Genomic DNA, 25,355 nt, shown 5'->3' with positions numbered 1-25,355 from the left:
TGCCCCCTTCACAGCCTCCCCTAGGGAGTGAGTCTGGCTCCATTGCCCTATAGCATAAATCCTGTGCCTCAGTTTCCCCTGTGAAACAGGGCAGCTTCCTCCCCCCTGGGGCTGAGGGTTGGGACCCATGGGCCAGTCACAGGTGGAACCCACAGGGGTGAGGCCATGCAGGCACAACTTGACACTCGTGGGCTAGCCCCCACCCCGCCATAGATCGGGGCCCACGCAGGAGCGGCTCTGGGCACGGTGAGACCTCCTTCCCCTGCTCCAGCCTGTCTTAGATGGGTGGGGCCCAAGACAAGCCCCCCAGGGTCCCCTGCTCCAGCCTGTCTTAGAGGGGTGGGGCCCAAGACAAGCCCCCCAGGGTCCATCCCGCGGTGGAGCGGGCATGGACTGGGAGCAGCATCCCCTGTTGGGCTCTGGGCCCCGCCTGCCATTCTCACCCGTGTCTCCCCTTCCTCCCGCTGCGGTGGGCCCAGCACCTTGGCAATGGTTTGTGCTGGGGGCTCCCCTTCAACCCCCCAGCATGGGGAGGGGGCTGAGTTAGCAAAGAGCTGGAGGGAGGGGATCCCCGGCAAGGAAACAGGGGCAGAGAGGGAATCGCTGCCCCACCGGCTCAGCCCAGAGCCCCAGCTCCTCCCGGGGGGCAGCTGAAAGGCACCGGAGGAGCCGCGATTGGCAGGAGCAGGGGGGCAGGGGAGGGGATTAGGGGCTGTAATCCCTGGGCACGCGCCAGCCGGCTGCGGCTCGGCAGGGGGTCGGGCTCAGCGCCCGTGGGCACGTACGGGGTGCAGAGAGCCCGAGGATTGTTCGGGGACAGCCGCAGGCCGCCTATGGCCTGTTAACCCGGCTTAGGCTGCTAATCCGGCCCCACTTCATTGCAGCCCTCCTGCGGCTCAGCCCACCCCACGGGCACGCCGGGGGCAGCTGCTGGGCCGAGGGGCTGTTACTCTAGGGCAGGGCCTGGCCCGGGCACAGCTGGCCAGGCCCCACTGAGCCTGTCTCCGCCAGGGGCCAAAACCAGGCTGCCGCGGGGGGATGAGCCGGCCCCCTGCACTCCAGCCGGGCCCGAGCCCTGAAGCATGAGCCGCAATCCCTTTCGGCAGTGCTGTCGTCAGGTGAAAGCCAGTTCTGCCCGGCGCTGGCACCAGGGCCAAGGTTGGCCGGGGCGGGGGGAGAAGGGGAGCGAGGCCAGGCCTGGCCCAGATCTACAGATTTAACCTTCAAATCGGCAACACTATTAACATGGGCCCGGCTTGTTCCCAGGGGGAAGGGGGAGAGCCAGGGGGGCCGCCCCCTCCCCCTCCATCAGACCCAGTTCCCACAGCTCGGATCCACTGGCCCTGGCGCAGGAGGGCAGAGAGCGCGGGTACGGCAGGCAGCTCGCCAGGAGATAGGGTGGTGGCGTCTAGCCTCCGCCCAGCCCCAGGGCAGGTCCCTACCAGGGCTGGGGTAGCTGAGAACCAGACCCGAACCCCATGGGGGGTGCCCCGGGGGCTGGGAAGTTGGACAGGCCCCGTCGAACGTGGGAGGTTCCCCTGTGACCTGCCCGCGAGGTGAAACGGACGTCGCTGGGCCAGTCGGCTGCTCGCTTTTATTGGCAGAGGCGGGTTACAAGGGTGCCGGCCTGGCAGACGTGGGCCCGGCCCCACAGGCAGCGGGCGCGATTGAGTCCGGCCGCGGGGGTGCCCGGCTGGCGCTGGCCGCGAGGGATGCTCCTGGTGCAAACACTCGAAAAGCGGCGTCTTCACAATACGGATAAATACGGCGTGAGAGTTTTTGGCTTGAGCAGGGGGCAGCTCCCACAGGGAGGGACCAGGGCACCGTCTGGAGGAAATCTACCTTCACCCCACGCCCGGGGGTACGGGGCAGAGCCCTCCTGCCCCCTCCAGCCAGCCTGGAGCCCGCTTCTCCCACCCTGATCCGGCTGCTTTTTAAAACAAGAATGAAAAGGCACGTGAGATAAATAATGTAAAAAAGCCGAGACGTTGGCACAAGGAAATAAAAAAATCCCAGAGAAGGGAAAAAGAAAAACAAGACGAGGGCCTTGGAGAGAGCAAGACACTGCGCGGGGTTGGGGGGGTGTCTAGACCCTTAGCGAAGAGCACGAGCGGCTGCATTTTGCAGTGGGGCGGAGGGGGCCGGTGGGTTCTGTGATGGGGCTGGGAGCCCCACTGCTGGGTACAGGGGAGGGGGCAGCTGGGAGTTTCTTCCGACAGGGTCTGGGGTTGGGAGAAGCTATATCGGGGGTGAGGGGGAAACTTTCCTTCTTGGGGCGATAAACACATTGGGGCTCTCGCCACCCAGGACAGGATCCCTGCCCTCCGCGGGTCGGCGGGGGTCTCACCCGCGCCCGTCACCCTGGGATCTGGGCTGCTTTCTCTACCACACTGGGGCAGCTCGTGCCAGCTGGGACAAGTCGGGCACGGCCTGCCTTTCGGACCAGGCAGGAGGGGTTCTTGGGGGGGGGCCAGGTCCCACCCTGCTGCCTGACCCCTGCTCCATCTGGGGTCGTGCCCAAGCGCCAGGACGAGGCCCCAGGCCCCTGCTTGGCTCCGCTGTGGGTCCATTTTCTTTGGTCAGTTAAAAGGCAGATTGCGTTTGGCCTCCCTGATCAGACACGCGGGGTGGGGAATGGTGGGGGTGACCCCCCCATCCACAGCCCCCCCCCAGCGTTCACCCCCATGGCTTCACACCGAAGAGGACGGAAGAGAGGCGCGTGCTCAGAGCCACACAAGCGAAGGCTGGCGCCGCCAGGGGCGGGCGTGGGCTGGACCCTGCTGGGAAGCGGGGGGCTGCCAGGGGAACTAAGAGCTGCTCTTGTCGTCTTTCAAGTTGTGCCTGGAAGATCAAGGGGTGGGGTGGGGGGGAAGAGTGTGAACGGGTGGGCAGCTGCCTCCAGAACCGCCCCCCCAGCCCAGATCCCACCCCCACGGAGCAGGAGCCTTTGCTGAGCCGAGCTGGGCACCTGTGGAGCTGGGGACGGTGACCCAGGAGCAGCCCTGGCCCCCAGACCCACAGTGCTCGGGGTCCCCGATGCAGCCAAGGGACCCCCCATCCTTCCTGGGGAGCTTGAGATTCTTCAGACCCACAGGGATGCAGGACACGGGGCCCCATTCTGGAGACGGCTGGGGCCCTGCACTGCTGTGTCTGTGGGAAGCCGCACCGCAGCCACCTTCCCACCTTGGGGTCTGAGGCCACAGAGATCAGGGAGCCCCACTGGCCCTGGACTTCGCCAGGGGAACCCACCTGGTCCTGCCTGCTCTCCCCAGAGAGGGGGAGCGTTCCCAGACCCCCCATCCATTGCTCCAGCTGCGGGGAGGGGCAGGGGGCATTCCCAGACCCCCCACCCATTGCTCCAGCTGGGGGGAGGGGCAAGAGACATTCCCAGACTCCCCCCCCGTTGCTTAGCTGGGGCAGGGGGTGTTCCCAGCCCCTTCCCCCCCACTCACCACTGGGCCCTGCTCTGGGTCAGGTCCACCTGCGACAGGTCAAGATGCACCTGGGGAGAAAGAAGTAAGAGTCATGTGATTGTTCTCCCCCCCTCGATCGGAGAGCCCAGCGGTAACCATGGCGATGCCCCCCCTTACCTTCCCCAGGGGCTCCTTCTCCCGGGACATGAAGGAGCCGCTGTTTTTGACGCAGGCCTCCAGCTTCCTCCGCGTGGCCTCCTCCAGGGACAGCTCCCACTCGAACCTGCCGGGCGGGGTGTGGGGGGGAGACAGAGCTGTGAGGGGAGCCTGGGGACGGGACCTGCACCAGTGGGAAGAGGTCTCCCCCACCCCAGCCCATCACTGCCCCCCATCACCTCTCATTGAACTCGGGGTTCAGGGTCCTTTTCCGCACGGTGGTTTTCCTCTTGGTCACACGGTTCTTGTCGGGCAGGAGGATCAGGGAGACGTAGGGGTCGGGAATGTCCTTCGAACTCGCCCTCAGCTTCCTGGGGAGGGCGGGGGGGACACACGCAGCGCGAGGGGAATCAGAACGCGGTGAGGCTCTACCGCCAATGCAGAGATGTGCCCAGAAAGCCAGAGCAGCACCGACGGGGGCTGGTGCCAAGCTTCTGGGGGGCCCCTTTGAGTGCCCAGCCTGTGTAGGGATGTGGGGTAACCTGGAAGCTGAACCCCAAAGGCCCAGATCTTACAGCTGCTGGTAGGGGAGCTCCAGGAGGGGGACGATGGGCACCGGGTACCTCCCACCAGCTCCAGCCAGTAGTGGGAGCCCCTCGCAGCCCTGAGGTCAGGCCTGAGTGGGTCACCTGGGGGAGGGCGGGGGGGAGAAGGGGACGCAATCCCCCTCCAGTGAGCTCCATTCAGCGGCTCAGAGCAACTGGTTCTGTAACCAGGGGCCGAACCGAGCCCCCCGCCGGCCAAGAGGAACTTAAAGCTCACACAGGGCAGCTGGAGAACCCAGGCGTCCTGGGAAACTCCCCCCGCCCTGAAAGGGGTCCCAACATCTCCGCATTGCTATGCTCGCCCCCCCCCCCCCATTACCTGCAGGAATGTACGACGACAACTAGCTTGCGCTCATCCGTGTGGTACCAGGCTGTGAGTTGCAGCTGGCCCAGGGGGCCCTCTGCCAGCTCCAAGTTACTGTGCCGGAGAGAGGGGGCAGCGTTAGGGGGGGCACCGGAATCCTGCCCGTTCAGGTGGGTGCATTATTAGCAGTATTATGGTAGCACCTAGAGGCCCCAGCTGAGTCTCTTTATGACATGAGCTTTATTAGCGGTATTACATTAGCACCACTGTAGTGTGCCCATTATTAGGGGCATTATGGTAGCGCCCGTGTAGTGGGCCCTTTATTAGCAGCATTACGGTAGCACCACTGTAGTATGCCCTTTATTAGCAGTGTTACGGTAGCCCCTAGAGCCCCCAGCTGAGATCCCAGCCCCATTATATCATGCTCGTTATTAGTAGCGTTACGGTAGCCCCCGAACTGGCAGCTCCTGGCAGTGCCAAGTCGAGCCCAGGGAGGTGGGGAGGGCCCCAGGGTCCCCCAGGAAAGGGCTGGGAACCCAGGGGGCCGGACGCTCCAGCTGCACCCCCCCACTCAGGCACCCCCCACCTGTCCATGTGGGTGAGGCGGTGGCGCAGATCCTGTGCAGGGCCGGCACCCCCGGGGTCCCCGTCCTCCCTGACGTAGAGCTCCGGCTCTGACCCCCCCGGCTGCTTCTCGGCCTCCTCGCCAGCTGACGGGGCGCTGAGGGTCTCCACCCCCGAGTGCTGGGAGACCAAGATCTGGGGGGCGGGAAGAGACAAGGGGATCAGAGGGGTTCAGTCTCCAGTGCACCCGCCCCCCCCCCGCCCCCGCCGGGCGACTCACCCCCAGCTGCACCCGCAGCAGGACCTGGCTGCCAGGGCCAGAGTGGCTGAGCGGGAACCAGCGGTCGAGCATCAGCGTCTCTGCCGCCAGCAGCTGGGTGAGGGGCAGGCTCAGCGCCCCCAGGCTCTGCCCCCCCTCGTCCTTCACCTGCAGGCGGGACGGACGGACAGACAGAGCTCAGGCCTGGGTCAGACAGTGGAGGGAGGGATGGGGGAAAGGGTGAGGGGGGATTTACCTGCAGCTCCAAGGACTCCACGTGGGGGCGCTTGACGAGGAAGGAGAAGCCTTCGTCCCAGATGGGCTCCGAGGTGGAGGTGGAGATCTGGGGGGCGGGGCGGTGGGGAGCCTGTGAGAGCAGAGAGGCCAGGACCCCCCCCCCCAGCACCACCAACCAGCTGCCACACACCCCCTCCAACACACAGGGGTGCCCCTCCCCACGGCACACCCCTGGGCACAAGTACTCCCCCAACACCTGCTCCGCCCCCTGTCCCAATGCCTCTCCCTCTCCAGCAGCCCCACCACTGGGCAAGCCCCCCAGACCATCCCCCCTGACCCACAGGGACCCCCCCGTTTCCCCCCACATTTGTCCCAATGCCTCTCCCTCTCCGGCAGCCCCCATCACCGGGCAAGCCCCACAAACCGACCCCCGCGTCCCGCTACCTTGCTCTTGTAGGAGACATTCCGGAGGGAGAGGCTGACGTAGGGGCTGGGGGGCTTGGAGCCCTTCCGGAGCTGGGGAGAAGGGGGGCGGTGAGTGGAGGAAACCTAGGGGGCACAAGCCCCATGGAGCTGGCCCAGCCCCCACCCTCAGGACCAGGCAGTGGGGTGCACGACAGGCTGTGCCGGAGGCCCCCAGCTGGTGCCGGGGCAGCCTGGGAATCTGCCCTGCTCGGGGCCGGCTGGCACAAGCTGGAGCCACCCACCGGGAGCCAGCCACGGCCGCAATCTGGGGGTCTCACAAGGACGGGGCAGAGTGCGCACAGAGGGTGGAGCGGGAGGCCTGGGCGAGGACGGGACCCAAGAGTCCGGGGGGATCGGGGCGCGCTCACCGGCAGGTCGGCCGCCCGGTCCAGGAAGACAGAGAGCAGGGCGGACGAGAGCTCCGCACTCCGCTGGCTTTGGGTCAGGCTGTTCACCATCAGCACCTGGAACGGAGCCAGCGTGAGGCCCGGCCCGGCCCCGCGGGTCAGCGCCAGGGGGCTGCCCACAACCGCGGCGGGCAGGGGAGGGGAGCATGGCGCCCCACCGCGAGGGCTGGCTACAGAGCAAGCGCCCAGCACGCGGCCTCGCTCCCTCACTCCCCACCCGCAGCCCCCCGCTGGCCGGTGCCCCTCAATCCCCAGCCCCCCGCTGGCCCAGCCCTGGGCTCCCCCCACCTCCAGCTCTGCCGGTGCCCCTCACTCCCGACCCGCAGCGCCCCGCTGGCCCAGCCCTGGGGTCCCGACCCGCAGCCCAGCGCTGGCCCTGTCTTGGACGGGTTGCGTAGCCCATGGGGCTAGCTCACCTTCATTTTATTCAGCGGTAACACAAGGGGCCTGCGCCCCACAGGACATGAGCTTCGGCCGTTGGCACAAGGCTTGAGGCCCGTGATGGTGGCCCGGAGAAACGGCCGAATGGTGACCCCCCAGGCAGCCCCCCGGGCGCTGGCGATGAGGAAGATGTCGGCCGACATCCCAGGTTGTTCTGCCCCGGACGGGGCGGACGGACGCTCTGCGTTACCTCCCTCACCGGCTTGGCAGGGCTCCTGCAGCCTGAGCGGTGGGGCTGTGCCCCCCGGGGGTCCCGGCTGTACAGCAAAGCCCGGTCCCGACCCTGGGCCAAGCACCCACCCCCCCGCAGAGCCAGGGCTGGGGATTCTCCGGGAGCCAATACCGAACGGGCCTGGGGGGGCTTGCGTCGCTTGTGACATCTGCTGCGTTTTGAACCCACTGTCCGCTGAGCCCCACAGTATCGCTGTAGCCCCCCGCCCCCCCGGGCTGAGAGCTGACCCTGGCCCTACCCCGCTCCCTGGGTACTCTGTGCTCCAGCCCACAGTGCCCAGTGCAGCCTGCCCAGGATGCAGGGGGCTGGCTGGGCCCCCCCTCCCGTACCTGCTCCAGCTCGGCGCCGTTGGGGGTGGGGGGCAGACACTCCAGCCTCACGTGGAGGCGGCCAGATTTCACGTCCTCCAGGGGAAGCCACTGGAAGGAGAAAGGCAGCAGGGGTCAGATCCCTTTGCCCGCCCCAACCCCCCCCGCCCCCTTCCCCCACTGCTGCCCCCAGAGGGCCCACGAGCTCCCACCTCGTCGATGAACCGGCTGCTCAGGGCTCGCTTCAGGGCGATCTTACACCTGAGGGAAGAACATGGGTCAGATTGGGGGGAGGGCCCCCCACACGGCTTCCTCTAAAGCTGAATCGTGCTGGAGGGCCCTGCAGACTGGGCAGGGGGTGCAGAGAAGCCCTCGGGGGGCCCCCAGCTGCTCCCCGAACCAGGGAACCCCAAGAGGAGGCGAGTGGAGCAGGTGGGGGCTGGGAGCCCCGGTTTGGTTCATTCCTCTCCCCTGCCCGGTTCCGGTCCCAACCCACCTGCCCAGGAAGTCGTCCTTGTCGATGTCTTTGTCGTAGATCTCAAACTCCACCTCCTGGCCGGGGATCGCATTCACGATGACCTGGGGGGGGCAAACAAGGGTGTGTGTGGGGGTCACCAGAAGCCCACCACCACCCGGCACAGACCAGGCTGGGACAGTGCGGGGCCGGGAGCCAGGACTCCTGGGTTCTCCCCGGCTCTGAGAGGGGTGGGGGGGTCTAGTGACTTAGAGTGGGCAGGGGCTGGGAGCCAGGACTCCTGGGTTCTACTCCCAGATCTGACCGCTGCATGACCTTGGGTGGTCCCGCCCTTTGTGCTGTTCCCCCATCTGTAGAATGATGGATGAGACCCCCCACCCCGCCCCTCGGGCGTACTCAGGGGCAGGAGAGGAGGGGAAATGTCTCTCTGCCTCCTCCTGGCAGGCTCAGCTCGGCTGGTCCCGCATAGCCCCCCGGGAAGGGGAGGGGCTGCGGCGGGTGGGGTGAGGGGCACCCCTCCACTCTGCTCCCCAGGGCTCTTCCCAGCCTGCGCCCCCCTCACCTCGTAGACCTCGTTCCAGCGGGGGCTCAGCTCCTCCTTGATGACGTGGCTGCGGAAGCTCTGCCCGCCCAGCCGCACCTTGGCGTACGGGTCCGACTTGCCCCGGATCATGCCGCCCATAAAGTTGTCCTTGGCGATGAGGTTCTCAGCTTCCAGCAGGTGAATGCGGATCACGCTCTGCGGGGAGGGGTGGGGGTGGGAGCCTTCGTGTGACTTGCTTCTCCCCACAGCCACCCCCGACGCTGCACAGGAGAGCCCCCCTCTGGAGTCAGCCCTAGGCTCGCTGCCCCCGTGGGGGCTCCGTCTCCATGGCCCTGCTAGGAGCCCGGCGAGGACCCGGCGCCCTGGGCCAGATTCGAACCGGCCGCCTTGGGGTGCGGGGCTTGTCCCAGCGCCCCATGGGAGGGGCTGGCTGCGGGGCCCATACGGTGAGCATCCCCCGCCCCCTCCTGCGGCTGTACCTCGGTGCCGAACTGGGCGTCGGGGCTGGCTCGGCTGGGCCGGGGCGGTGGGTCCACACTGCTGCCGACGAAGGTGCTGGTCTCCACGTCCGACTGTCCCGGGGCGCACGGCCGGGGAGAGGCGCAGACCTCGGGGGCGTCCAGGAACAGGATCTGTGGGGAGAGCGGCACCGGGCATCACGGGGGGCAGCTGATGGTGGCTGCAGAGCTCTCAGCCGCTGGGGGACACCCCCCACCCGAGATCCACCCCCCGCCCCGGGGGCCAATCCCTCTCCCCTGGCTTCACCCGCATGACGAGCTTCATGTAGATGCGGCTGCCCGGCCCCGAGTTCTCCAGCTGGAACCACTGGTCCAGCGTCATGTCCTCGGCCGTCAGCAGGCGCGACAGGCGGACGCTGAGTGAGCCCAGGCTGGTTTGGCGCGTGTCGTCCTTCACCTGCAGGGGGCGGAAGGGCTCCCGTTATTGCCCAGGCAGGGGGAAGGGGCGGGGCTATGGCAAGGGGGTGGAGCCTGGCAGAAAGGGGGCGGAGCCCACCTGGATGTCGATGTCCTGATTGGCTGGGTCCTGGAGGAAGAAGCGGAAGGCCTGGTCCCAGACTGGGGAGCTGGTATTATAGACGACCTGGGGGGGGAGGAGATGGAGCTGGGTTACAGCGCCCCCTGCTGGAGCAGGCCAGGGCAGGAGGAGACAGGGGCTCCCCAACAGCCAGCACCCTCCAGCTCCTCACAGCACCCCCTCTTGGGAGCTCCCCCAGCTCCTGCCCTGCCCCGCACAGTGGCCCCTGCTGGGAGCCCCCACAGCTCCTGCCGTGTTCCCCACAGCACCCCCTCTTGGGAGCGCCCCCAGCTCCTGCCCTGCTCCCCACAGCACCCCCTCTTGGGAGCCCCACCCAGCTCCTGCCCCGCTCCCACAGCGGTCCCTGCTGGGGGAGGCTGGAATGGGCAGAGCTGGGGGCTCCGTTTTGGCTCCACTCTTTTTGCGAGCCCCCCATCACACGGTGGCCGGGGGCGGGGACTGGGGTCACCACGGCCCCGAGGCTGCCCCAGCGACGGTGGCTCACCCTGCTCTCCCGCGTGACATCCTGCACTGAGAGCTGCACCATGGGGTTGGGCTCCTTGCCGGGCTTCTTCTGCTGTGGGGAGACACGGGGGGTCACTGACGGTAACCGGGGGCCAAGACCCAGCTCAGCTCAGCCCAGCCCAGACCTCCTCCCCATTCCCCCAAGGACAAGCCCCCCCAGCCCCACTCAGTACAGATCCCTTCCTCCCACTTTCCCAGACACCCCCCCATGGCGCCGATACTCACAGGAAGCTCCTGGGCCCGGTCCAGGTAGACGACCAGGATGGCGGCCGACGGCGCCTCTGGTTTGGAGGAGATTCCTCGGTTCCTCTGGAGGACCTGGGGGGAGGGGGAGTCACCCCTGAAAGCTCTGGCCCAACAGACCCCCCTGTGGGGGCCCCCCCCCCCATTCTTGTCTGCCCAGGAGTTGGTCTTCCCCAATCCCCCCATGGATCTTAAGCTGAACTTATCCGTCCTCGCAACCGCCCTGGTCTCTGCAGAAACGGAGGCTGCGGTCAACTGATGATGGAGTCCTAGAGCTGTGGAGAGAACCCAGGAGTCCTGGCTCGCAGCTCCCTCCTCCCCCAGCTGTTACCACCAGACCCCACTCGCCTCCCAGAGCTGTGGAGAGAACCCAGGAGTCCTGGCTTGCATCTCCCTCCTCCCCCACTCTAACCACCAGACCCCACTCGCCTCCCAGAGCTGTGGAGAGAACCCAGGAGTCCTGGCTCACAGCTCCCTCCTCCCCCAGCTCTAACCACCAGACCCCACTCGCCTCCCAGAGTTGTGGAGAGAACCCAGGAGTCCTGGCTCACAGCTCCCTCCTCCCCCAGCTCTAACCACCAGACCCCACTCGCCTCCCAGAGCCAGGGAGAGAACCCAGGAGTCCTGGCTCGCAGCCCTCCTGCTCTAACCACTAGACCCCACTCTCCTCCCAGTGGCGGGGGGGGGGCTGCACTGTGGTGATGTCCTCTATCCACAGCCCCGGCTCCAGCAGGACGCCCCCCGCGGAGGGAGCCCCTCAGAGTCGAGGGGAGCCCAGGCTGGCGCTGGCCACGACGGGGGGACAGGATCAGACTCCTGGGCCCGCCCGGTCCCATTCCTGCATTTTGGGGGGGGGGCTCTCACCTGCTCCAGCTTGGAGGCATCGGACATGGGTGTGAGCCACTCCAGGCGCAGGTGGAGCTGGCCCCGGCCACCGTCCTGCAACGGGAACCACTGGGGGACGGGACAGGACTTGGGTCAGTCCCTGAATCCCATTTCCCCCAGCCCCCCACTTCCGCCTCTGCCCCCTCACCTCCCTCCTGAGCCCCGTCTGCCCCTCCCCATCCTCAGCCCCCATTTCCGCCACAGCCCCCCTGCGCCCCCGCACCTTGCTCCACCCACTCACCTCCCCACCCCCCCAAAGGGATCATCTCTGACCCGCCCAGATCCCGCCCCCCCACCGCCGGGCCGAGCGTCTCTCAGAGCTGGGCACCAAACGGGTTTCTCGGCCCGGGGGAAAATGTTCCCACCCCAAATCAGGACAAAAAGTCGAAATCTTGAAATTTTTTCCATCAACAGGGGGAAAAAACCATCCCGGTTAGGCTCAGTGTTGGCCTTTTCCGAAGCCCAACGCTGGGACTGACCCGACGTTCTGGACCCCGCGGCTCCTCGGCTCCGCGCCTCTCACGGCTTGGAACCGTCTCCCTTCCCAACCCTTTCCAGACGCCCCCCCCAGCCCCCGGAGAGAGACTCTCAGCCAGCCAGCCTCTCCCAGGGGAAACGCGGAGTCAAGAAATTCCCAGGCAGCTCCCCCACCTCCACACCTGGGGGGGCACCCCACCAAATCCACGCACACCCCCCCCTAGTGCTCCCCCCGGCCCTTCAGTCCCCAAATCTGCCCCAACTCCCTCCTGCTGCCCCACTGACCTCCTCCAGCACGCGGGCCTGCAGCACCTCCCCGAAATCCAGCTTCATCCTGGAAGGGGCGGAAGGAGACGCCGTGAGCGCCCGGCTGGAACTCGCCGCTCCGAGCGGGGGTTGAATCTGGCCCTGGCCTCCCCCGTGGCTTCAGCCATCGTGGTTCTGCCCATCCCCAGAGCGGGGCTCCCCCCGTGTGCGGATCCCAGCCTGGTGCCCCCTCACCTGCGTCTCTCACCTGCCCAGGAAGTCGTCCTGGTCGGGGTCCTTGTCAAACAGCTCTACCTCCAGCTCCTGCCCCGGCACCTCGTGCACGATGAACTGGGGGGTGCGGAAGAAGTGGGAGGGGTCAGTGCATCGGGAGGGGGGAGCGCACCAAGCCCAGACCCACGTGCACCCCACCCGGGGCTCCGTCCCCCTCTAGCGCCCGGGCCACGGGCAGCCATCTGAGAGGCTCCCCGGCTAGTCGGGCTGCAGTGCCCCGAGTTCGAGTCCCGCTGGCCGGCCGTGGGGCACGCTCACCTCGTACGTCTCGTTCCAGACGGGGTTCAGGCTCTCGTCGATGACCTGGCTGGTGCAGAGCTGGGTGCCCACGCGGACGAGGGCGTAGGGGTCCGACTTGCCCTCGATCAGCCCCTTCACGTACTTGTCCTTGGACTGCAGGTCCTTGGCCTCCCGCAGGTGGACGCGCACAATCCCCTGCGGAGCCGGGGGGGAGAGACTCAGCCGGGCCCTGGATCCCCGGCCCCTCCCCCCGGGCGCGGTGCCGGCCTTACCCTGGGCAGCGGGGAGCGGAGCTGGGCCGCGTCATGCAGGTCGGGCACCAGGGGCACCAGCAGGCGATTGGGCAGCACCAGGAAAGCCGCGATGGAGTCCATGATTATGGAGTCCGACAGGGAGCTGCAGGGGGGCGGGGCAAGGGCAGAGCTCAGCTGGCTGGGGTGGGGGGGAACTGGCCCCAGCTCCCCCCCATCCCATAAACGTGGAGGGGAGGGCGACCAAGGAACGGCTGGGCTGCGGGGTATGGGGGCGCGGACCCCCACTGGACAGGGAATGGATCCTGCTGCGCCCCCCCCCCCCCTCCAGTTGCCTCCCTGCCCTCCAACCCCACCCCTTGCTGCGTGGGGCATTCACTGGGCGTGGGGACCCCCAGGCTGCGAGTGGGGAGGGTGGGCAGGGACTCACCTGAGCCCTGGGATGTCCAGGAGGTTCGTCATCCCCGTCCAGTTAATGTCCAGAGTCTGGGGGAGGGAGAAGCAAGGGGGGGGGTTTAGACTCGCCAGCTGCTCCCCCTGAGCTGGAGGGCACGCTGGGAATCCCGGACAGACACTTCTTATCAGCGCCCCCCCCAAAAGGCATCTTGGCATCTCCCAGGGGCCCCCACAGTCAACCCCCCCCGTGGCTGCATCCAGTGAGCCAGAGCCTGGGCCTGGGGCCACGACACGTCCAGGGACTGACACCCCCCCAGCCCCCAGGCTGCACAGCAGGGAAGCCCGGTGCTCAGAGCCCAGGGGAAACCCAAGTCCTGTCCCCGCCCCCGGGAGCCATCTGCACCCCCAAACAGGAGAGCAGGTCCAGCCCCAGACAGATCTCCCATCTCCCACCCTTGTCCCCAGCGCCCCACACATTCCTCAGCCGGGGCGGGGGCCTTGGAGCCAGGTCTCCCTGCAGCCCCCAGGCGTTGGGGGGGGCTGTACTCACGGGGCGGCGGATGAAGAACATGGTCAGGGCCCCCACGATGGGCATGTCCCCGATGAGGGGCTCCAGGATGACGCGAAGCACCCCGTGCAGCTGGGGGCAAGACGGAGAGTGAGCACCCGGCCCAATCCCCCCCCAGACTTCCCCAGCCCCCACCCCGCACACCTCCCCCAGCTCCCCAGCAGCCCCCCCTCCTGAAAACCCACCCCCCAAATTCTTCCATCCCAGCAAAACCCCCACACAGAACGGAGGGTGGAAAGGGGGGGAAGCGGCTGCCCCCAGAGGCTGCAGTGCCCCCAGCGGGGGCATCTCACCTGCATCCCCTTCACCCCGGCCTTGCAGAAGAATTTCTTCACCTCCACGTCGATGTGCACGTCCCCCACGTAGCTGTGGAGATGGGAGCATGAGGGGCGCGGCGCCTTCCCCCCCCACTTAACCCTTTGCACGCCCCTCACCGTACCCCAGCTCCCCCCCAGACCAGGGACCCCCATCCTCTCCTTAGCAGAGAGCCAAGACCCGTCTCCCCGCCCCCTTCACCGCCCTTCTTGTGGGCCGGCTGCCCCACCATGCCTCGGGGAGGGGACCCGACGCTGCACAGGGCAGCCAGGCCTAAGGGCCGAGGCTGCTGGCCACAGACAGGCCCTGCGGCTCCTCACGGCGAGATCCTGGCCCGGGCGACCAGGCCAATCTCTGAGAAGCAGCACATTCGGCACCCCCGGGTGAGTCTCCGAGCTGCGCTATCGGGGCTGGCTGCTAGGGGGCAGCGCGGAGGCAGCGGGCTCCTTACCTGACAGTCAGGTCCAGCAGGATTTGCTTCTTGTTCTGGCCAGTGTGAACCTTCACGCCCATGACCCTGAGGGGCTGGATGGAAGCAGGAGGCAGACGGTTACCGGAGCACGCCCTGCCCCCTGCCGGGGAGATCCTGGCTCCCCACATCGGGGTGCTGGCTCCCCAGAGGGCTTGGAATGGCTCTGACCCTGAAATGCGGCTGCCCCTGGGGTGGGACGTGGCAGGCGAATTGAGGGAACGGACGTGCACCCAGCCCACGTGATGGGGGGGGTCTCCCCCAAGCTCAGGGAGGGGCTGCTGTAACAGGCCTGGGGTCCCACTGACTCTGTATATCCCTGGGATCCCGCCCCCCCCCCCAGCTCCATCCGTCTCCTCCAGCAGCAAGGAGGGAGCAAGGCAGAGATTCCCTCGCTCCCTGCTGGAGTCCACTCGTACAGCGAGTGGCTCGGGCCTCAGCCGAAGGAGCCTCGTGCTTGGCTGCTCCAAGCCTAGTTTTAACGCAGCAGCTGGGGAGACGTGGGCTCGAGGGGGGGGGGGGGGGGGGCGTGGCCCAAGGTGGGGGCCCTACCTTCTCGCCCATGTCGACCTTGGTGAAGGCGAAGGTCTGCAGGTGGGTGTTGGAGGCGCGGATCATGGGGGCGATGTTCTCCACCAGCAACTTCTCCATGTACTGCCCGAAGAAAGGCCAGGCCTGGGCCAGGATCTGCAGGGGGCACATGGGGGGGTGAGGGAGAGGGGCATTAGCTGGGGGGCAGAGCAAGCCCTTCCCGCCCCCCATGGCTGACGGACACGTGCCCACCCTTCGCTCTCACCTTGTTGAGCCATTCGGCCTTCTCCACGTCCGGGAAACTGACCTGCAGACAGAGGCAGACAGAGCCCGTCAGGGGGGTGCCAGGCTCCCATGGCTCAGGGGGGGGTCTTGTGGCTAGAACAGGGCGGGTTGGGAGCCAGGACTCCTGGGTTCTACCCCTGGATCTGGGAGGGGAGTGAGTCTGGTGGGTTAGAGCACAGGGGGCTGTGAGCCAGGACTCCTGGGCTCTCTCCCTGGCTCTGGGAGGGGAGTGGGGTCTAGTGGTTAGAGCGGGGGGGGGTTGGGAGCCAGGACTCCTGGGTTCTACCCCTGGATCTGGGAGGGGAGTGAGTCTGGTGGGTTAGAGCACAGGGGGCTGTGAGCCAGGACTCCGGGGCTCTCTCCCTGGCTCTGGGAGGGGAGTGGGGTCTAGTGGTTAGAGCAGGGGGGCTGAGAGCCAGGACTCCTGGGTTCTTGTCTGTTATGTGACCACAGATAAGTCACTTCCTCTCCCTCAGTTTCCCCATTTGCAAACCGGGGTTAGCACCCCCCACCGGCCCCAGGAGGGGGCTGTGAGATGTCTGGGAAGTGCATGGGGGCCCCACACTGCAGGGGTACCAGGAGCTCCAGCCTCCTGCAAACAGAGATTCTTGTTGCTGTTTGCACCAGGCTCCTTATCACGGGGAGCGAAAAGCCCAGGACGTGCCAAGGGCCCCGTTTCAATTCAATCTGCTCTGCGAACACTGGGTCAGCGGGCGAGGACGGGCCGGGCCAGGAGCCCTGACCCAGGGTAGCGAGTGGCTGGGCCCGGGGTGACAACGCGGCGGGAGCAACCTCGGGGTCAAGGGCCTCACGGCGCAGCCCCCACGGCTGCTTATTGCCAAGACCCTGGGCGTGAAGCAATTTTGGCAGCCGGCGAGGGCAGGTTTCTTCATCTCTCTCTTCTCGGAGCTGAGGGGGACTGCAGAGAAAAACCACAGATGCTTGAACCAGCAGCCGAGTGGGGCACCGTGCCAGGCTGCTGGACAGCTGCCAGCGCGGGAGGAAGGCGGCCCTGCCTGCCACTGCCCCCCCGGCACTGAACTAGGGGCCTCAGAGGGTGGTTTGGCCCCCTCCGTCCTTGTGCGGCACCAACCTCGCCAGTGCAAAGCCCCTTTGCTCCCCGCCGCGTCCAGCCCAGGGGGGAGCGTTGTGGGGTGCAGGAGAGGGAGCTGCAGAGACAGGTGGGGGGGACGCGGGCCCAGGCTGGGCCATGGGGCTCCCCCCAGCATGCTGTGTGCGGACCTCTCCCCTGCGACTCGGCCCGGCCTGCCGGCTGGGGAAATAGGGCAACGTCACCCTGCAAGAGGCTCCGGGCCTGGCCCCCCACCCTGCAAGTCACCCCCCCAGCGTTACAGAGACGCACGGCCGGCCCGCTGGGGGTGTGGGGCGGCGCCCGCACGATGCCGTTGGCAGGGCGGGAAGTGGGGGCGCCGGCTTCCCGGCGAGGTGAATCAAAGCGAAACGCTGTGCACCCGTCTCACGAATCCACCCCCGCCCTTCCCCCCTCAATCCGGTTTAAGGACAGGGCTGCGCGGGGGGGGGGGGGTGCGGGGGGGGCAGCGTGAACCAAACCCCCCAGGTCACCAGCTGCCTCTGGCCCCAGTGCCAGTCGTGACCCCATGAACTGGGCCAAGCTGGGCCTGGCTCCCTCGAGGGCCGGGGAGCTAGTTTTGGGGGCCAGCGACTGGAGGCCGAGGAGCTGGGGGGGAGGGGAGGGAGGACGGATGTGACGGGGAGCCCAGGACGGGCTGGGCATGGCAACTGGCATCGGGCCAAGGAGAGGTGGAGACCGGGTGGTGAAGAGATGGCGCCAGGGAGCCAAGAGCGGGCAGAAGGTGTAAACTCAGGAGCAGGGGGGGAACCTCTGGGCCATGACTCACAGGGAGGATCCCCACGTGCCCAGCAAGGATCAAGGGGGGGCCTTCCCTTGCCCCCCCCCCACCCCATCAGAGCCCCTCGGCTCAGAGAGTGAGCCCTGGGAGGGACCCCGCGGAGTCCAGCCCCAACTCCCATGCCAGCGTGCTGGTCCCAGACAGCAACACAAGGAGCAGGAAAGGCTTGGCCGGGGGGGGTCTGCTCAGGCCTCATCCTGTCGGCCCTTTGAAATCCTGCTAGCCACTTCACTAAGAGCAGGGGAGTGGCCCTGCTCCCTGGCCAGGATCTCTTCTCCCTTGCATAGTGTGCCCTGGCCACTGCGCCTCACCCCAGAGGTGGCTGCATCTCAGTACCGGGTGAGGGATCCCTGGACAGAGAGCCCCCGTGTCCCACCCCAGAGGTGGCTACATCTCAGTGGTGGGTGAGGGATCCCTGGACAGAGAGCCCCCATGCCCCACCCCAGAGGCAGCCGCATCTCAGTGCCGGGTGAGGGTTCCCTGGACACACAGGCCCCCCCTGTCCCACCCCAGAGGTGGCTGCATTCCCCTGTTGGCACAGAGCATGCGAAGGGCTCTGGAACAGACACAGATGAGGGACACAAAACAGTTGCCCCCAGAGTGGCTGCAGCCGGCGTCCAGGCGGGGAGCAGGCTCCGGGCCAGATCCGAGCAGCCCACGGGGTCGATGTCTTGGGCTCTCTGGCTGGGTGTGTTCCCGGCCCCAGGAAGCGACGGCTTGATGCCGGGGGACAGAGCTGTCCTGGCCCCCAGCCAAACCCTGCCACCCTTTGTCAGCTCTGAGCCCGAGGGACGTGCAGGGTGGCAGCTGGAGAGGCCGAGGGGCTGGTAGCTGCCTTGCGGCTGGGAGCCCAGAGCCTTCCCCAACCTGTTTCGCTTCCTCCCCTCGCAGGCGAAGGCAGAGAGCAGCACATGGAGGGGAGGGGACCAGCGGGGCATGGGCTGCACCCTCCCATACGGGGCATGAGCAGTGGACTCAGGGGGCCACCTCCTCCCACTTTAACCAGTAGATCCCACTCCCCTCCCCGAGCTGGAATGGAACCCAGGAGTCCTGGCTCCCAACCCCCACTAGATCCTACTCCCCTCCCAGAGCAGTGACAGAACCCAGGAGTCCTGGCTCCTACCCCCACCAGACCCCTCCCTTGCCCATCACAAGGGAGGCGTCAGGCCCAAGGGCACTTCTGCCCTAGATACGGTACTGAGCTGGCCCCACCGCGGATCATGTGCAGGGCGGTAACCACGGGACCCAGTGGGCAGAGATCCCACAGCTGGGGGGTCAAAGGGGGGCTCCCAGAGCATCTGATTAACAGCCTGCTGGTGGTCAGAGGCACAAGCCAAGAGCTCGGGGAAAGGGGGGACCTGGCCCCCCAGAAATGATGCTGGAGAAGGGGGTGGCCAGGGAGGTCTTTGGGAAGAGGGGGGCTGATCTGGCAGGGGGGGACGGGGACCAACCCTGCTGAGCTCTGGGGACAGGCTGGCTGTGTGACCCAGAGGGGAGGAGACGACGCCTGCAGGGAATCGGATCAAGGGGTGGGTTGGGAGCCCAGGGAGGGACCTGGGGTCAGTGCAAAACCAAAACACCAACAGCCCCCGTGAGAGACCCTACAAAAACAAACCAGTATGCCAAGCACTCCACCCCCGTGAGAGACCCTACGATAACACACGGGCATCCCCAGCCCCGCCCCAGTGAGAGACCCTACGATAACACACGGGCACCCCCAGCCCCACCCCCGTGAGAGACCCTACGATAACACACGGGCATCCCCAGCCCCGCCCCAGTGAGAGACCCTACGATAACACACGGGCACGCCCTGCCTAACGCCCATGACAGATGCTCCAGTGACAAGGTGGCACACTTAGTCCGCTGTTCGCAGACTGCCAAGAGCAACAGTGCTTGTGAGTGACCCTACAATAACAAACCCTGTGTCCACTGGAGGGGACGGATTTGGGGCACTGCAAACCGGGAGCAGGGAGCGATTGCCAAGTCCCATTCTGGCTGAGCCACGGTTCCCATAGTCCCGTGCAGCTGGAAAGCACTGGGCCAAATGGGGAAACTGAGGCACAGAGAGGAGGCAGCCGCACTGGTTGAACACAGCCCAGATCTCCTGCTACCCAATCAGGCCTCCCCGCTGGCCAGACACTGCAAGGCCAAGTCCCTGGGTCGCCCCAGCCGGTCCTGCAGAGACCTGATCTGCCCAGCAAGGATTCAGATGGGCAGCCTTACCCGCAGCGGGGCCTGGCTCAGGGCTCCACCATCTGGACACGTGAGCCGACCAGCAGGGGGCGAGCAGGGCAGGTGGGGGGGCTCTCTTGGCTTGGAGATCTGCTAAGGCGGCGAGTTTGGCTCGAAGGAGCCAGGGTTAAAGCCAAGAGCCCGCCCCTCCGCCGAGAGGAAAGTCATGGGCACAAGCTGGGAGTCAGGACTCCTGGGTTCTAGTCCCAGCTCACCGCCCTGCTGTGCCTCAGTTTCCTCATATGTACAGTAAGCCTGACCTGGGAGAGGGCCTGCTGGTGAGGGCGACTCGGCGCCCACACTCAGCGCAAGGGAGAACTTGGCAGGGCTAGTGTAAGATAGAGTGTCCCGGGCTGGCACCGAGACGCCAGGCCCGGGTCAGGCAGAGCGACCCCCCCCCCACACAACCCGACTAGCCCTCGTGGGGGAGGGGGCAGGAGCTGCGCCCCACAGAGCAAACACCGCCGGGCCTGTTCCGGGGAGGCAGAGCCCCGCTCCGGTCCGGGCGGCCTGTCCCCATCAGCACCACGGGGGGGCATCTCCCCGCCGTGCCCGTCGAGGGCGACTTTAGCACAACAGGCCCCACACGGCTACCGTCACGCAGCTGGTGCTGAGCGACCAGCCCGCAGGGCGCCAAACCCTGCACACGCGCCTGGCCCGGGGGGTCTCTATGGGGGCGGAGGAGGGGGAAGCTCAGCCCCCCCGGCTTTGGGCTCCACCTGGACCTTGTGGGGGAACCGGTTCCCCCGGCTGGGGTCAGCCAGGGGCTCCCTATTGCCCCCTCCGGTGGCGGCCCTGACCCAAAGCCAGCACGAGCCTTTCTGCCCCCTTCCCCAGGCTTTGGCCTGGGCCGTGGGGCCAGCTCCCCATGTGACCTGTAGGCCGCATGTCTTGGGGGTGGGGGGGTGGGAGAGGCAGGAAGCGGCTGTCTAGAGACAGTGGATGAGTGAGCCACAGGGGCCCGCGTCCATCACAGCCGCTCCACCCCCCCTCGCCACCGGAGCAGGTTCACGGAGCAGAGCCGGGTGGGTGGATGGGGAGCAGGCGACACCCACAGAGCCGCTGGCAGCTGCCAAGGCCGCCCCGGGCTGAGAAAGACGCAGCAGCAGGGTTTCCGTTATGGCAGAAAACAGAGGGGGCGGCTGGCGGTGACTCAGCCACATTCCATGCGTGCCAGGAGCGGGGATGCTGGAGGCCGGCGGGGCGGAGCCGGGACAGGAGCGATTCCTGGCCTGTGAAACGAGCCAGCCAGGCCTCAGGGGGCTGCAGCGCAAAGCGTTGGATCGCCATAGTGCCTAGAGGGGCCAGCCGGGCTCAGGGGCCTGCCGTGCCCGGAGCCGCAAGAGGCGGTCGCTGCCCCAAACAGCTCGCGAGCTGGGTAGACAGATGAAGGCTGGGTGGGGAAACTGAGGCACAGAGAGCCAGAGCAACTCGCTCAAGGTCACTCAGCAAAGCCAGCTCCCCCAAGGCCCAGACCACCAGTCCCTGAGCCACCCAGCCAACTGGCACTAGCCAGCCCCGGCGCTGGCAGCCTCAGTGGGATGGCCCAGGAGGGGACAAGCCCTGGAGACTGAGCTCTGTTCTCATGCCCCCCACAGACAGGTTTGCCCACAACCAGAGGACGTTTGCCCTGGGGCCGTGCTTGTTTCACAGCCCAACCTTTAGACCCCAATGCCGTGAAGCCTGGCAGCAGATTGCTCCCATGTGGTTCCACACCAGCCTGGCCGGGGGGAGGGGGCTGCCCCACCCGGCTGGTCCGACCAGGGGAGACACGGCTTGGGGTGGGCAGCCAGAAAACACAGGAAAACTCTCCAATGAGCAGCTCCCAGCCCCCATCTCACCCCTCTTGCAAAAGGGATCTGACCCTTCCCCACTGCCCCTATATGATTCCCCCCTCCCTTTGCCAATGGATGGGGGAAACAGGGCCAAAGCACTCAGGGTTTGACCACGCATAGCCGGGCTGCGTTGCCGGCATCCCAGAGCAATCCAAGGCCTTTGGGGCAGCGGCCAGTGCAGGGAAATCTCTCCATGTATGGTGTGTAAGGGGACGAGCACACACACATCCCGCTTCCCCCACCCCAGCTGCCGGACAAACAGGGCCCAAGACTTTTTTAAACCAAGAAGATGACGCTTCCGCTCTTCCTTATCCCTCAGGATTAAAATCTTGGATTTCCAGGGCAGAAGGCACCAGTCTAACCACCCAGGGCTGCTGGGTGAGCAAGTGCATCTCTGGCAGAAAGACATCTAGTCCTGAGGCGAAGATCTGTATTCTCACTTCCTTTCACCCCGCCCCAGTTCCTAACCACTGTGGCCAAAAAAAGCAACAACCCTCTTTTCAACATCGATTTTGGTTTGTCATTGCTGACACTGTGTAAAGCATCTAGATCTTCATCCATTTTGGTCCGTAAACCAGATCAGATGTTGTTCTGGACCCTGCCTGAAGGAGCTGGTGAGCTAAGCAATTTCACTGAGTCTGTCCCACGTCACGCTAAGGTTCTCATGCGGCAGTACCTTGCTGTGAGGTTTTGGTTGCAGACACTGCAGGGGAAGGGTTTAAAAAGCCTACTGAAGAGTTTGGAAGAGATCTGAACCCTCATGCTTCAGGGCACGTGTCAACCTCCGACTGATAAGGGTCAGGAGGAAACTTCCCCTCTGGGGGGGGGTCATTCCATAATCGTCCCTTGGAACCAGCTGGGGTCCAGCCACTGCTGGAGACAGGATACTGGACTCATATGGACCCCTGCTCTGACCTACCGTGCTGGTTCCTAGCTTCAATCCACATATAACACCGCTTCCCACTTAAAGGTGTTAAAATATCATAATGACGTCATTTCTATTTCCTAAAAAAATGGAGCTCTAAAGATTGCTCCAGCCCCCCTTGTCCAAGGGGTACCCGAAATGCTCTGGTGGGCAAAGAGGAAGGAAGGAGAACTAAAAACCACACAAGCACCCGGCCACAAACCCTCCCGCCGCTAGATTTTAGTTCCCTTAAGCCCCAGCAGAAAATGCCTCGTGAAATGGGCTCTGGGCCGATGGTTAATGACTCCAATTAACTTGGAATCCAGCGCAAGTTTAACATAAGCCAACCCAGCCCCGAGCCAGAACGTTCCCACCAGGTCTGAGCGGAAGCATCCGAAGAAACGGTTTAGCCTGCAGACGCTCCCACTGAAATAACCAAAGCCTGGATTCAGCAAACCACCTAAGCACGTGCTCAGAGCCCAGGGGCCTTTAAGCCCCGTGTCTCCCTGAACAGGGATGGACTCAGTGACACGTCCTGGGGGCTTTGCTGGATCAGGGCCCTGTCTGGATGTCGGCGTCTAACTTTCAGCACCTAAGACTGAAGACGCCGACCTCTGTTCCTGGCTGCTCGGGATTTTGCTTCCACTGCAGCCTCCTTCAGCTGGTCCCTTCTCCTCTCCCTGCGCTGGCGGCTGAGGGCCAGGTGCTCCGTGCTGGCGTCACAGCTCAGCACAGACCGGTTGGTGCGAAAAGAACCAGCAGCTGGCTGCTGGGGAGCCCCAGCAAAACCCAGGGCAGGCCGCTCCCACTGCTGGAAAGGGGGCTGCAGGGGAAACAGGCCAAGACCCTAAAACCAGGAGGGGCTCCCCCTGCATCGTCACTGATCCAATCCCCACCTGCTCCCCACACACAGAGAGAGATGGAAAAACCCGGCCGACTGGGAAGGGTAGGAGGAGAAGCAGTGAGGAAAGGGGTGAAGGGATGCGGCAGGATGGGCATGTGATGGGGCCAAGCCAGGGTGGGGGCCTGGCCCAGGAAGAGGCAGGGAACTGGATGCCCAGAGCGAAGGGCTCCTGGAGAAGGAATGGCGCAGTCTCTGGGCGGGACACGGGCATGTGATGTCCTGGGAGGAGGGTGCTGTAGACAGACCCAGCCAAGGACGGATCGCGAGATGTCCAAGGGGGCTGGGTGGGGACAGGCAGAGGATGGCAGGGACCAAGGAGAAGGATCTTTAGACAGGGCTGAGGCAGCTCCTGGTGAATGTGTGAAGAGGAGATGGGGGGGAAAATGAGGGAGTCCTGGCTGGGGGGGTCTGGTCTGCTCATCCAGGTGGGCAGCTGATGGCAGGGAGGGGGATGAAGAGGATGGGGAGTTCCCCAGGGTGGGGCAGAGAGAACTGGGGGGGCAGGCACTCTCTTCACCCAGGGAAGTGGGGAGGGCAAAGAGGAGGCGGGGGGGACAGGGGGATCCCCAGGGGGGCGGGGAGTCCCAAGAGGAGGCAGGGGGACAGGGGGAACCCTGGTAGGATGGGGGTCCCCAGGGGGGCAAAGAGGAGGCGGGGGGGCAGGGGAGGCCCAGAGGAGGCAGGGGGGACAGGGGGATCCCCGGGGGGGGCGAAGGAGGCGGGGGGGACAGGGGGATCCCCAGGGGACGGGGAGTCCCAGGGGAGCACAGGGAACCCCAGGGGGATGCCTGGGGGGGGCCAGGGGACCCCGGGGGGAGGGGGCGAAGAGGAGGCGGGGGGACGGGGGATGCCCGGGGGGGGGCCGGGGCGAAGAGGAGGCGGGGGGACGGGGGATGCCCGGGGGGGGGGCCGGGGCGAAGAGGAGGCGGGGGGACGGGGGATGCCCGGGGGGGGCCGGGGCGAAGAGGAGGCGGGGGGGCGGGGGATGCCCGGGGGGGGGCCGGGGCGAAGAGGAGGCGGGGGGACGGGGGATGCCCGGGGGGGGCCGGGGCGAAGAGGAGGCGGGGGGACGGGGGATGCCCGGGGGGGCCAGGGGGACCCCGGGGGGCCGGGGCGAAGAGGAGGCGGGGGGCCAGGGGGATGCCCGGGGGGGGCCAGGGCGAAGAGGAGGCGGGGGCCAGGGGGATGCCCGGGGGGGGCCAGGGGGATGCCCGGGGGGCCGGGGCGAAGAGGAGGCGGGGGGCCAGGGGGATGCCCGGGGGGCCGGGGCGAAGAGGAGGCGGGGGGCCAGGGGGATGCCCGGGGGGCCGGGGCGAAGAGGAGGCGGGGGGCCAGGGGGATGCCCGGGGGGGGACAGGGGGACCCCGGGGGGCCGGGGCGAAGAGGAGGCGGGGGGCCAGGGGGATGCCCGGGGGGGGCCAGGGGGAACCCCGGGGGGAGGGGGCGAAGAGGAGGCGGGGGGCCAGGGGGAACCCCGGGGGGCCGGGGCGAAGAGGAGGCGGGGGGCCAGGGGGATGCCCGGGGGGGGCCGGGGGGAACCCCGGGGGGCCGGGGTGAAGAGGAGGCGGGGGGACGGGGGGACCCCGGGGGGCCGGGGCGAAGAGGAGGCGGGGGGACGGGGGATGCCCGGGGGGGGGCCAGGGGGAACCCCGGGGGGAGGGGGCGAAGAGGAGGCGGGGGGCCGGGGGAACCCCGGGGGGCCGGGGCGAAGAGGAGGCGGGGGGCCAGGGGGAACCCCGGGGGGCCGGGGCGAAGAGGAGGCGGGGGGCCAGGGGGAACCCCGGGGGGCCGGGGCGAAGAGGAGGCGGGGGGCCAGGGGGAACCCCGGGGGGCCGGGGCGAAGAGGAGGCGGGGGGCCAGGGGGAACCCCGGGGGGCCGGGGCGAAGAGGAGGCGGGGGGCCAGGGGGATGCCCGGGGGGGCCGGGGCGAAGAGGAGGCGGGGGGCCGGGGGACCCCGGGGGGGCCGCTCTCCTCACCCAGGCGGGCAGCTCCCGCGGGCTCAGGTAGAGGCCGGCGGCGGCGGCGCTCACGTGGCGCTCCTCGTCCTCCAGCAGGCGGCGGGCGGCCCGCAGGCTCCGCTCCTTGCCCCGCCGCGCCGCCCGCCAGCCCGCGTAGAGCCCCAGGCCGAGCAGCACGAAGCCCAGGCTCAGGCCCAGCCGCCCGGCCACGTAGACCGGCGCCAGGCCCAGCAGCAGCTTCCCGAAGGCGGCCAGGGCGGCCAGCGCCTCGGCCGCGCCGGGCCCGGACCCGGGAGCCTCCCGCCGCTCCATGGGGCCGCCGCCGCCGCACTGGCCGCGCCCACAGCTAGCGGCGCCCGGGCCGGGCCGCCGGGGGGCGGGGCCCGCGCCGGCCACGCCCCGCGCGCCGGCCGATTGGACAGACCGGCGACGGGGCGGGGCCGGGCGCCGCCGAAGCCG

At 67.2% G+C, this 25,355-nt stretch overlaps 1 protein-coding gene across 3 annotated transcripts; it reads right to left on the bottom strand.

Annotated features, from left to right (window-relative positions):
• Positions 1-1,575: 1,575 nt before the first annotated feature.
• On the bottom strand, positions 1,576-25,238 carry ESYT1 (extended synaptotagmin 1). Of its 3 annotated transcripts, XR_005223095.2 has the most exons (32): positions 24,915-25,238; positions 15,151-15,192; positions 14,907-15,041; positions 14,337-14,410; positions 13,864-13,936; positions 13,553-13,642; positions 13,037-13,092; positions 12,628-12,751; positions 12,374-12,550; positions 12,090-12,172; positions 11,861-11,909; positions 11,078-11,167; positions 10,196-10,288; positions 9,951-10,022; positions 9,425-9,511; positions 9,176-9,325; positions 8,890-9,042; positions 8,429-8,605; positions 7,888-7,970; positions 7,604-7,652; positions 7,413-7,502; positions 6,372-6,467; positions 5,983-6,054; positions 5,558-5,644; positions 5,323-5,469; positions 5,065-5,237; positions 4,494-4,592; positions 3,809-3,940; positions 3,591-3,696; positions 3,453-3,502; positions 2,482-2,841; positions 1,576-1,930 (listed from the first exon to the last, which is right to left on the bottom strand). XR_005223095.2 is itself a non-coding variant. In XM_037883906.2 (31 exons), the coding sequence occupies exons 1-31, from the start codon at positions 25,206-25,208 to the stop codon at positions 2,808-2,810; spliced, it is 3,237 nt and encodes a 1,078-aa protein (XP_037739834.1). In that variant the 5' UTR covers positions 25,209-25,238; the 3' UTR covers positions 1,576-2,807. The 3 variants fall into 3 exon arrangements, 2 of the variants coding, with proteins under 2 accessions (XP_037739834.1, XP_037739835.1); XM_037883906.2 differs by having other exon boundaries at positions 1,576-2,841; XM_037883907.2 differs by having other exon boundaries at positions 1,576-2,841; positions 9,951-10,019.
• Positions 25,239-25,355: the final 117 nt, after the last annotated feature.

The sequence above is a fragment of the Chelonia mydas genome, chromosome 20 (genome assembly GCF_015237465.2).
Source record: "Chelonia mydas isolate rCheMyd1 chromosome 20, rCheMyd1.pri.v2, whole genome shotgun sequence".
In the NCBI taxonomy this organism is placed as follows: domain Eukaryota; kingdom Metazoa; phylum Chordata; order Testudines; family Cheloniidae; genus Chelonia; species Chelonia mydas.
The sequence above is the reverse complement of the archived record's forward strand: the minus strand, read 5'-3'. Positions and strand labels throughout refer to the sequence as shown.

Excerpts from the sequence above, each read along its gene's own strand:
- ESYT1 (XM_037883906.2), bottom strand. The coding sequence starts at position 25,208 with ATGGAGCGGCGGGAGGCTCCCGGGTCCGGGCCCGGCGCGGCCGAGGCG. Across the intron at positions 15,193-24,914 it reads CGCGGGAGCTGCCCGCCTGG|GTCAGTTTCCCGGACGTGGA; the intron begins GTGAGGAGAGCG and ends CTCTGTCTGCAG. Across the intron at positions 11,910-12,089 it reads CAGGACGACTTCCTGGGCAG|GATGAAGCTGGATTTCGGGG; the intron begins GTGAGAGACGCA and ends CGCCCCTTCCAG.